Source organism: Piliocolobus tephrosceles, chromosome 12 (assembly GCF_002776525.5).
Source record: "Piliocolobus tephrosceles isolate RC106 chromosome 12, ASM277652v3, whole genome shotgun sequence".
Classification (NCBI taxonomy): Eukaryota; Metazoa; Chordata; class Mammalia; order Primates; family Cercopithecidae; genus Piliocolobus; species Piliocolobus tephrosceles.
Window position 1 is genome coordinate 41,437,696 of NC_045445.1, and position 12,650 is coordinate 41,450,345.

Below are 12,650 nucleotides of genomic sequence, written 5' to 3' on the forward strand. Positions count from 1 at the left end.
TTTTTTTTTTTTTTTTTTTTTTTTGTAAATTACCCAGTCTCAGGTATTTCTTCATAGCAGCATGAGAATGGACTAATACACCGACCTTCAAAAATTGTTTTGGCCATAACGTGACAAAATGCACATAAATGTGCTTTATGAAAATAATGCTCTACAGGTACAAGGCATAACAGATTAGAAAGCTAATTTACCATTAGATTTTCTCACTGATCGTCTTCTATTAAAAATAGTGAGGTGCTTAAAGTAATGAGACTCTATACATCCCATGGGCCACTAAGCTACATTCATTTTGAACAGAAAAATAATGATGGTGCTTATAAACATTTCTATCTTTTCTGACATAGTCTGCATGAGAATGGGGTGCTCACCACTGGAGTAGTTGGTGACTACAGCGACTTCCAGCTTGATGACTCCAGAGGAAAACAAGGCTGTTACAATAGCCTGAAGGGCAGGTCTTCTGCTTCACTTGGCCTTATTTTCACATTGCCTTGCAGAGGGCCTAGTAGGCTAAATGACTGGACAAATGAATGCAGAATTGTGAGCCAGTTGTCTATGCATCATATGACCACACGATGGCAGTAAAGTCAGGTGAATTCATTCTCTGCGGCTTTCTCAGTCCTGCCTCTGATCCTTAGCTCAAAGAATGTGAACCACACTTAATTCCTTGCTTCTGTTTCTTCCAGTTAACGTCTGGGCAACATGGTGAAGCCCTGTCTCAACAAAAAAAAATTTTTTTTTAAATATTTTTCACCATGTTGCCCAGGCTGGTCTCGAATTCCTGGACTCATGTAAGCTGCCCACCTCGGCCTCCTAAAGTGCTGGGATTACAGGCGTGAGCCACTTGGCTTGACATTAACTGATAGTATTACTATTGTTATTAGTATAGGTTGGACAATACAGAAGGTTTTTAAATAAAGTGAATGGGTTTCAAAGGGAGGAACCAGGAGGAAAACTAGGGACAACTGTAATCCTAGGACCAATTCCCTGGCGAGGCTAGAGTTACAGGGGTGAAAATATATGTTATATCTGGGTTCTGTGTCATATGACTTTTTCAAATCTTTGTCACCAAGCCACACCCTGGTGAACTGTGAGAAATTACGAGAAGGAGACAAATGTATCTTTCAAGTGAAAGCCGCTAGCACTGCATCAAGCACAAGTGTAGGTTTCCAATAAATGTTGATTCCTCTTGCTTTTCCTCTAAGAGTTAGACTGATGTGTGCTAATGATATGGTCATATCCAGTGGTTCCCCATGGAGCTGTATATCAGAATCATCTGGGCTTTCTCCCCAGACATACTAATTTTGTAGAACTGGAGTGGGGCCTAGGAATCTGTATTTTACTACTCTCTCAGACACTTTTGGGAACTTGTTGGACCAGTTGGGAGCGTGTTTAGCTGAGATGAAGAGGATCTGAGAAGTATTAATGATTCTAGGCCTGGTGCTAAGTGTTTTGCATGTGTCATCCTTTTGACCTTCGTAGCTGCTCTGTGAGATAGGTGGTATCACTTCCACTTTACTCTTGGAGAAGCTGAAACACAGAAAGGATAAATGTCTTGCCTCAGAGGTTCATTTTGTGCAAGGACATGATTTCCAGCCCAGTTCCCTGTAATTCTCATCCCAGACTCTTCTCCCTGTATCACACTGACTTCCTGAGCACACACAGACCTGGACTCAGTCTCTATATTCTCTAAGTGGGGACCTTGGTCAGACACTTTATCTGACTGTTCGATTCTTTCTTCTATAATAATTCCTGCCTCTGGCTGGGACTTGAAGAATGAATAAAACAAATGAAAAATAAATAAATGAGATAATGGATTACAGAACACCTTAAAAATGATACAGTGCTAAACTCATATTGGGTGGTATTTGTGGCATTTGTCATTACCCAGGAACTTTGGACCTGGAAAAGTCTCTATTATCCTTTGGCTGATAAAGCATGAATGGAAATAGCTAATGTTCAAAGCTGACATTGCTGGTATGGGGCTAATTTAATGGCTAGAATGAGGGAACATGCACTTCTGAGTCCTGAGGTAAGTCAGCTCACTAGGTCTGGCTTTCTAGCATTCTTGAATATTTGAGGATTAGGTCAAAACTTAATAACAGTCACTCAATAAGCTTATTCTGGACATTCACTGTATTCAAGATGCTGAATAAGGCATTGTAGAAACTACAAAGAATTTAAGGATATAGTCTTCAACAAGCCTGTAGTTTATTTGAGGAGACATGATCCATACACACACACACACAGATGGAATCTAACAAAAGCAGCCATAATGATGTCAATCACAAATGTGTAGTGTCGTCAGAAGGAGTAAATTACTGTTGTTATGCTAAGGCACACAATAAGAACTCTAGAATCTATCTTCCTTCTCTTTGTGTAAGTTCTCATCTAGATTACTGAAAATAGCCCCTGACTCTCTCTCTCCCTGTTCCACAAAGGTACTGCACATTAACCCCTTTATCTATCTCCCATTTGGTGGACAAACTGACATTTCTAAAATGCAAATCTGATGTCATTGTCCTTCTTTAGTAGCGGTTCCCCATTGCCTTCAGGATGAAGTCTGGATTCTTTAGCAAGGCCTACAGGGACTCTGACTATCACTTCCATCACCACCCTATCTTCTTCTCTTGCCCAACCACCTCGAAAATACCATGTTCCTCCACCCTTTTGCAACTTTGCATGTGCTACTTCGTTTGCTAGGAATGCCCTTCTTTCCTTCCTTACCTAGCTAACTTCTTATTTTTCCCTGAAAACTCCCCAGCTCCTTTCAACTGAATTTGATATCTCTCACCTATATCCTCATAGCAGTCCATATCGGAGCACTTGTCACACTAATAGTCTATATCCTTGTCCCATTTCTGCTTCTGACTACCTTTCACTCATCTAGTTTGTTGATCTTACCTATGAGAAAACAATATGTTTACAGAGCTTACTATAGTGACTGGCATATAGAAGCATTTAACCAATATTAGCTATTACTATTCCAATAACTGACTTATTTAGCTGAGAAAGTTTAAGTGGAAGCAAGCAGAGGGCTACTGAGTATGTGTTAGGGGAGAGGAACCAACTTCCTAGAGGCTAAGTGTCCTCAAGAGCTAGCGCTGAATCAAATACATCCAATATTTGGTCAGATGGGTTTTAACCCATCTCCTTGAGGAGAGCGCCCAAAGCTCTTCTGAGAAGCTGCTCCAGGTGTAGCTGACAGGCTGTATAAAAGGCAACACGGGGTGACACAGAAGTGTTTTTCAGAGGCAGCTAAAGGTAAATCTGGAGAGAGACCTAGAAGCACAATTTTACTTGGCCTGAGACATGGAAGATGAGCAAAGTAGCTAAAACTCAGGATAGTTATATGAAAAGTGATATAAATAAGCAATACAGGTTGGCAAAACATGAGGAAAGGTCGGAAGCTAATGCTCAATAGTTGCGAGGAAGATTTTAATCGAAGGACTCAATTTGTTTGGCAGAAGTGTGTGAGAGAGAAAAGAAAAATCAGCCAAATCAGGGCATTTCTGTCATCATGAGGGCTTGGCTCTTCTCTGAGTACTCACATGGACTTTCTAGCAAGTGCCCTGGTCTTCCCTTACCCTTTGGAACATTGGGTTGAACCACGATGAAGCTGAAAACCCAGAATGTCCTACCCCTCCAGCAGACCTGACTGGACCAAAAAGTCAGTGGCTACTCACAATAGCATATTTACCTGAACAACTGAAGTTTTCAGTGGGTTTTTTTTTTTTTTTATTCTTCTTCTCTGGCAAAGGAGCCTGGCAGGCTTCTGGAATCTTCAGTAGATTCTGGGCCTCCAATCTGGGCTGCTGTTGACACTCACGCCCAGCTTGGAGAGTGAGAAGAGAGATGTTCTCATAGCTTTGGCTGTCTTTTTGCTGGGGGCAGTGGTGGGGGTGGTAGGATGTTTGGCAATTGCTCTTGAATTCGTTGGCTTTGCTTTATCTTTGTGGATTATTCATCTGTGTTTGCTGAACCTAGCAGAGAAAGTTCTCTGCTCATTTAGCTTGGCTGCATTAAAAATGTTTTTATGTTGCTACCTATAAAGACCCTAAAGTCAACAGTATGTTTCTGAACAGATGCGACCACCAGCTCTTGCTAACATAAAATTCAGGTCCTCATGGCAAAAATATGTTGAGTCAGCGAATAGCAACCACCACTTCCTCCCTTACCCTACCATGTGTACCAAACGGTAGTTTGGAAGATGGGTTGTTACCTGGTTTCATGACTTTAGATGGTGCCACAGAGTTGAAAAGAACAGCTGGCTTTCCTGAACTGAGATTGCTTTGGAAAAAATAATACCCTCAATAGGAAGAGGTCTGTAAAAGCTTAACCCTCCCCAGCCATCAGTCTCCATATGCCATGATCCCTATCTCTAGTGTTCTAATCTTCCACCCACCCCATTGATTCTCCTTTAGTCTCTTTCTCTTCTTTGATTTCTCTCTATTCCTTCACCTCACTCCCTACTCTATCAAATTCCAAAGGATTCCTAGGTATTTCTCTGTACCTGAGAGTTTTGTCCTCAGGGCCAGTATAAGCTACCTGGCTTGATATGTGGAAGCCTATGAAGGCCATCGAGGCCCCCAGGTCACTCCCAAGCAGACTTCTCTGCATATCTGTCCTGTCCCTCTACAATGGGTGGTGAAGTTGAGGATGATATGCAGGTTCCCATTTTAGGTTCTTCTCTATCCTTGGTGTCATTCCTTCCCTTCTTTTGCCTATCTAAGGCCAGGGCAGTGTCTCTTAAACTTCCTGATTATTGGAGTATATTAGATGAAAAAACAAATGCTAATATTGTTCTCTTTGCCCCTTACCTGAAACACTCTCCAGTCTTCTGATTGCAATAATTCCTAGAAATTGGATCTCATCTTTCTAGTGGAATACAACCCTCTATCTACACCTTTGAACTATTCACATTGTCCAAATGGATTTTTCCCTTCTTGCTTGACCCTGAAACTCCAAACTGCTTCACAATTCTTACCCCATCTTCATGAGCCTCTCCTCTGCCACACCAATATGGAACACTTCTTACCATAATCCGGAGTCCTAGCGTGCTTGTTTTTTTCCTTCTACAGTAGCAGCTCTCAGAACTTGACTGTTGGCAACACTTGTGTGAAATTAAATCGTCATAGATCTGAAGGTGCCATTACATTTCATGTAGCCCTATTCAGTTTTGGAGGTGTTAGTTGTCATTATGGGCTTGCTATATCCCTGCTTCCCTGACTCTTCCGCCAACCTTTCAGGAGCCTGGAATTTCATCAGATGATTCTCTGAAAGAGAAGACTCAATTCACTCAAAAGACAGACTTACCTCACTCTCTTTTTATGCTCTTTCTTTTCAACATTGTTTCCTTCTTCCTCCAAAGAGAACTCATTTTTTTGATTCACTCTCGAGCATTCTTGGTTTCTAAGCTGGCATTCTGCACATGCCCCCTGAATGAGGGAGCCACTCTATCAGATTCTGACTCACTCTGGTCCATAATTTTGATGCCCACACCAATGCTAGGTCCTACCACAAGCACTGGTTTGGGGCTAACTCCCCATAGCTCATCATGACCCATTGACAACTAGCCAGACACCACAACCCTGAAGGGCATATGACTGCGGCTCTAGGGAGGGTGGTCAGTTTAAGTGGCTGCCAGTGACAATTATCTCTAAACAGTGAGCTGTAAAACATAACATAGTGCTGCATCAAAGGAAACAGAGTCAAATTTCAAACCAATTTGATTTGCAACTTGGAATAAAAGCAACGTGTCTTGATTTAAATGTCAGGCCCACTGCTGAGTGATGATTTAATAACTCATATGAGGGATTCTGTCACAGCAAATTCAACACTGGAGTTGAGTGACTCACAGATAGAGTGTTAGAAATGATACAGAAGAGCACAAAAAGGAATAGGCTTTTCTCAGGGCTCTTCCAGAATCTTTGCATAAAGCTAATTTGCAGTTAGAACCTCTTTTCTCCCCCTATCCTGCCACCGATCTTTCTCTTCACAGACACCCATGCATGGATATGGAGAAAATTTCTAGGTGTGATGTCATCTCCCTGCAGTATCTTCTAAGGACACAGACTTTTAACAATTCTAGCATGGAAGTAGAGTCAGTGCATTTAATCTGAAGGCAAGGAAGCGGTTAGTCTGGTGTTTCTCAAAGGACTTTAAGAACGCATCTGGTCCTAATGTGATGTCTTTAGGCAGGTACTTAATTATTTTTCCCCATTTTAAGGGTTAAAGAGCTGAAACCTGGTGGAGTCAAAACATTTATTCATATGTTTATCCTGTCTCCTTACTCCCAGGGAATCAGTGCTTCCTCCTCAATACCTTGTGAGATCTCTCCCCTTGAGTTTCCCTTGCCTTCCAGGGGGTAACATACCAGAATGCTCAAGACTGACCATGCCTCAGTCCCAGTCTGCTTCCCAGGTCAAGAAGGAACCATGCATGGCCGTTCTTAAGGGAGGAAATTCCATTCTGTTGGGCTAATCTTTTAGTCATCAAGATTTATTTTGAATATAATTTAAAGTATAGATATCTGGTGTTTGTCTACATGAAGATTGCTCAACCTAGACAATATCGACACTTTTTGGCCAGATCACTTTTTGTTGAAGAGAACTTTTTTATGTATTGTTGGATGTGTAGCAGTGTCCCTGGCCTCTGGTTAACTCTCTCTGCCTATGTCCTCCATGTGCCTCCAATCTATTTGACACAGACCTTTCAGGTTAATATTTCCAAACAATACCTCTAACTTAGTGGTTCTCAATAGAAAGCAACCTCCCCTCACACCAGGGGACATTTGGCAATGTCTGGTGACATTTTTGGTTTTCACAACTTGGTGGGGAGGAAGAATAAGCTGCTTTAGACATATAGTGGGTAGAAGCCAGGGTGTTACAGTGTACAGGAAAACCGCCCCCTGCCCCCGCCCTCACACCAAATAAATGTCCAACCCCAAATGTCAATAGCGCCAAGGTTGAGAAACCTTGCTCTAGCATATCACTCGCTGCTCAGAAACTTTCCATTGTTTCACACTGCTTGTCAGAAAGATGACAGATTTCATGACCTCTCCTGATGTAGATTCAGTTTATTATTTTGTCAACTATAGCTCCTTTTTGGAAACAACTCTGAATGTTATGCTTTTTCTGAAACATGTCATGTGCTTTCTTTCTCACTCACATAACTTGGCTCACGCCAACCACTCCCTCTGCCTAGAATGCCCACTTCCCACTACTAAAGCCAAGTTGAAATGTAGCATCTACAAAGGCTTACCTGAGCTCAAATTTTCCCAGCTGCAAATAATTCCTCCTTCCCTGGATATTCCTATAGTATTTTACACCTATATCTCTTAAAGCACTTATCATAGTCATACTACAATAGAAAATATGAACTGGAAGGGGCTTTTAGAATTCTCTTCAGTAAATCCTTCCTCTAAAAGTAAAGGAAACAGAGGTCCAGAAAAGTGAAGTAATTGGCTGAAGGCATTGTGTATTCTCGTAAGACTTGGACTGTAGTAATTTGTGTTCTTGGTTTCATTCTCCTAGCATGGTTGAAATGGATGATCATGAACTTTGAGTTAGGTCTGGCAGTCAAATTGCAATTCTGACACTTATAAGTGGACCAAGTCATCTACCTTTCTGAAACTCAGTTCCCTGAGCAGTAAATGGAAATAATCATGGCTGTGATGAGAATTAAATGAGATTGTGTATTAAAAATGCCTAGCATATAGTCGGTACTCAACACATGTTTGTCAGATGAAAATAAGGATCAATAGTACTTTAAATAATGGGATTTAGGAATGGGTGATGGTCCATAGGACTTCACTAAAAGGCGACAAGAGGCAAAATATGGCAACTCATTGCCACCTGCGCCCTACTTTTGCACCCTTCCATAGAAGGTTTCCTCAGTGAGCCATCAGACCAGCATGCAAGTTTTCTGTGGAGTAACTGAGTGCTGACAGTGGCTCTCCAAATGGTAAGGTAGTTCTTAAAAGGTCCGCTTTTTCTTTTTCTTTTACAATGCCAATGATATAATCTCTTCCTTTCCTCCAGTATATAACAGGTAGAGTTGTGGGGAGGGATGTGGATGTAAGATATATTTCCCCTCTTTCGCCTTAGTTTCCTTTATGACAGCAGCCTGGGGCTTAGATGCCTTCAGAGGTCTAACAGGAATCTCTGTGAGAGGGAATTCACAAGGCACTTGGGATGGCAATAGGAGCACTTTAGTGTTGGCTCCTAGCCCAGTGATACCTGGTTCTGGCTTCAATGAGGTTTATTGGGGCCTTTCTAGCCAGTTCTTCACTCTGGAACTGACTACTCTGTCAGCTTTCTTCCTGCCTAGGGCTTTGGGATAATGGCATGCTATGCATTTATTCTCTTCATTCAGAGAAATGAGTCTTTCCCTGATCCCAGGGTGCATGTACCTAATAGAAATATCCTTGCTCCTCGAAGGAGGGGATGACCTGACAGGCAGCTGAAGAAACAAAATGAGACTTTTGGTGTCTTATCTAGACTAGATTTGGAATAAGCTGGGGAGGATGAATTTGCTTGACAATGGGCCCACCTCAGAGCTGGCTCCTGTCTGCTCTGCCAGGTGAGTACAGGAGATTTTTGTTGGAGGGGGTTAGAAGAGAAGCTCAGGTGAGTCTATTACAACTTGACTTAGGAACCCCCCTCCTTAGGGCTTACAGGTCAAGGGTCCTGTAAGAGGAAAATGCTTTTGGGTGTGATGAAAAAACCTGCAGAGGGCAGAGCACTGGATTGGGAGTGAAGAGACTTGGTCTGGATTTCTGCCTCTACCTCTCTGTTTCTGAGAGAGTTCCCAGGGCTATCACCAGAGCCTCATATTATGGTTTGTGAAGTAGATGCAATAAAGTCTGCAGTCTTCCTCCCAGTGATGGCAGAAGTTGAAGGTTTTCCAGTCTCTGGAGTTTTCACTCTGTGAATTCCAAAACATTGTTCAAACCTTCCTACTTTGTGTATGTGAACCAGGGAGTCTGTGTGTGCATGAGTGTGTGTGTGTGTGTATGAGTGTGTGTGTACGTGTGTGTGTCTAGGGGGAGGAACAAGGTGGGGATACAGCTCTATAGGCTGCTTGTCTCTATACGTTATTCTTCAGTTTACTGTCTTCAGGGTCCACCATTGTTGTTCTTGTTTAAACTACTTTGGAGATAGTTGAGCTCCTTTCTCAAAGGAGGCTTCTCTTTCAAATTTGCTCTTTCTGAGGTTTGCACTATTTTCATAGCTGCTGTAACTGGGCTTTCACCATGATTTTGGGTGAGACCACAGGAGTTCAGGAACTTATATGACTGCCCAGGTCTATTGGTAAAGTACTATTTCCTCTGAAGGACTGTAACACTTGACACTGGTCATAAGAGGGGATAAGGGATCCATTCACCCATTCAAGTAGAGAGGAAGGATACATGGTATTGTGAGAGGCTCTGATGAGGGAAGTTGACTTAGGAAGGTCAGAGAAAACTTCACTGAAGAATTAATGATTATTTTTAGTTCTGAGGAATTATTAAACATTGACTAAGTAAAGAAAGTAGTGGAAAGTATATGCATACATGTGCACATGCAGTAAATATTTTAGGCAAAGGAAACAGAATGTGCATAAGCCTTAAGGTACAAGGGATCAGGGCACATTCCAGAAAGAAATAAAATACTATATTCGCTGGTTTTTCAACTTTAATTCAAAATTTAAGCCATAGTTTTAGGTGTTAAGGGTTGAAAATGCCAATGTACTCAGCTTTGAAGTACTGTTAGGCTAAATCACACATACTGAAATGGTACCCACTGTGAATAGAGCACATGAAAGTATAATCACAAAAAGAAACAAATGCATCTGTACTATTGAGCCAACAATCTGGAAGAGAGGAAAGGACAGATAAAACTGTGAAATGTAAATCTTTCTCCCAATATTTTGTCCAGCAGGTACATCTGTCTATGGAGTATACAGATACATTCCTGGAGGGCTACTTGGTTGAGGTGACATGAGCCCAAAGGAGTGAATCAAGGGAGGGCTTCAAGCAGGTGCCAAGTTCTAGATTGTGCTCTGAGGAAGCTATAGATTGGTGAATAAGAGGAGAGAAGATGTTTCTGGCAGGATAAACAGCATGAGACATGACTTGGTGGTAGACTATTTTATTTCTGAGCTGGGAAATGTGGGGATAAATTAGGCTGGCCTGAATGGGAAAGCAAAGAAGCCAAGCTTGGGGCCATCTTAGACTCTTTCTAGGACACACCAACTAATCAATTAAAAGCAGTAAAATTAAGGTTCACCAGGTACTATGTGAAAATAAATAATCGGTTATTTGAATTTAGCCTTTTAAAAAATAAATTGTCATACAGATCAATCTTGACATCCTCCACTGACTGTAGTCAGGATTAACTTTCTTCAAGATTTAGAGGTCGGTGAAAGTTGCTGCCTGTCTTTCTTTTCAGGGCCTTTCTGCAATTTTGTGTCACTGGGACCCTACCATAATTTATGGAGTCCTGTTTGCTTAACTTTATTTTAGCAGTTAGTTACTTTGATACCTTGTAATAGGTCTTATTTCTCTAGGCATTGACATTTTCTGAAGGATGGCTGAAAAGTCACAAATCTTTCAGACAAAGGAACCTGTCTCTGATGGACTAGCAGGTGGTGGGGTGGATGTCTTTGAGCAGGTGACCTTTCCCGTTACCTTATAAAGAGAAAACTACCCGCTTCAAAGCTTGGCTTTGATTCCAATGCATATTTCTTTCCTGGGTGTTGAAAGGCTAGGTTAGGATAGAGACATGATGTAAGAGGGAGTGGATTTTATTTTACCTGTCTAATCCCCTGATGATGCAGGCAGCCCGTGTACAGTATTCTATCACTATGGTTAAAAGTGTGGAGTTTTGAAGTCATGATGAGTCAGCATTTGTATCTTTAGCACTTGCCGGCTGTGTGGTTTTCAGTTGCCTCATCTTCTGTAGCTGTGTGTGCCTCAGTTGCTTTGTCCTTTGTAAAACAGGGATAATAAGAGTACCTATCTCATATAATTACTGTAATGATCAGTGAGGTATATGTTTGAAGAGCTTAGCATAATGCTTGACATCTTATCAAGTTGTTCTTGTCATCACTGTCATTAGCATTGCCACCCATACCACCCCCAAGCTCCTACTCTAACAAAAAAATAAAATCTTACAACCTCTTGCTAAAAAGCAAAGATCAGCAGTCAGCACAGAAGGAAAGAAGAAAATAGAAAGCCCAAGGGCATTCACTGTTTCCTATTCTCACCCTAACCATAGCATCTCAAAGAGAATGTATAAAAACTGTACTTTCTGGAATCATTTCTATAGTTCATTACCAAAGAGAAAATACGAAAAGACAACCCAATCCTCATTCTCTGTCCCTGTTCTCACAGGTACGTGTCGGCTTGGCTGGGCCTATTACTGTGCTGGAGGTGGAGCAGCTGCAGCCATGTTGATCTGCACCTGGCTCTCTTGCTTTGCTGGAAGAAACCCCAAGCCTGTCATATTGGTGGAGAGCATCATGAGGAATACCAATTCTTATGCCATGGAGCTTGATCATTGCCTCAAACCTTGAGCTTTGAAAGAAGATTGGAGAGGGTGGGAAATGGGAGGAGAGAGCCCTGAAAAGAGGTACTAAGGATTAGGCCATTTGTCATCTAACTGTCATTAGTGTAGCCTAGTGTTTGCATGTTTTTTAAACTAATTGTCATTCATTTTCACTTATCTTTTAGCCAGTAGGTCACTGGCTGTTTATAAAATTCATCTAGAGGAAACATTCTCAGACATTTACCCAACTGGCAAGTACCTGCTAACCCAAAGACCCAAAGTACTCCTTTATGCAAAATAGGATCCAAAGGGAAGGCTGGGTAAGAATAGTTGTGCAGGGAGGGAGCACGAGATGGGCAGGGCTGGTTCCTACCACTCCATTCACACAGTTCATTCCCAAGTATTTATTGCCACCCCCAAACATCTCTGGAGTACTACTGCTCAATTTTTGTGTCATTATCAGGAGTATACCTTGACTCTTCCTTTTTTTTTTTCCTGCTTTTCTTTTTCCCCCTGGTTGTGGGGAAGCTTCGGGAGAGGGGGGAGGGTGACTCACAGTGGGGAAAACATTAGTCAAGGATACTTGCATTTAGCCTGGAGCCCCTTCCTCATTATGCTTTAGAATATTCATAGGCATTCATTTTGTGTTCTGACTGGATGATAAGCAAAAAAATATACAGTAGCAAATATTCCCTAATCCTTTATAGATACAGAAATGGTGTTCATCAAATGTACTGAGAATAGACTAGCATTTGTGGGGCACTCAATCAATTTAAATTCATGGTGACAGTGACAAGGATGTTTCTGTTAGATATTTATCGAAATTTCTATCAGAGATCATTTTTATTGACTAGGAAATCCAAGGTGGCCTTTTACCCCCTATAGTCACTCCTAATGTGACATAAGTTCATCTGCCTGTTTCAAAGACTGTTCGTCAAATGATCTCTCCTCCATCTGGGGCGAGTTAGCCACAAAAGAACACAGCACTTATGTCACCTAGGGCTGATGTATTTTTAGGCCTGGACTCCATCCCATCTGTGCTCAAGGTTGATGGATAGTGTAGAAGAACTTGGTGTCTCCTGGGGGCAGAGTTTGTCTCGCTCCTCCCCGCCAACCCCAGTT

At 41.8% G+C, this 12,650-nt stretch overlaps 1 protein-coding gene across 3 annotated transcripts in view; it reads left to right on the plus strand.

Moving 5' to 3' along the window:
- Positions 1-12,321, plus strand: part of LHFPL1 (LHFPL tetraspan subfamily member 1) — a 59,435-nt gene extending 47,114 nt beyond the window's left edge. For 2 of the 3 annotated variants that reach the window (XM_023203125.1, XM_023203126.1), the window contains exon 4: positions 11,375-11,996. In XM_023203125.1, the coding sequence (XP_023058893.1) occupies positions 11,375-11,556 (182 nt within the window). In that variant the 3' untranslated portion in view covers positions 11,557-11,996. Of the gene's footprint in view, positions 1-11,374 lie in introns of all 3 variants that reach the window. The other variant, XM_023203124.1, reaches the window with a different exon arrangement.
- Positions 12,322-12,650: the final 329 nt, after the last annotated feature.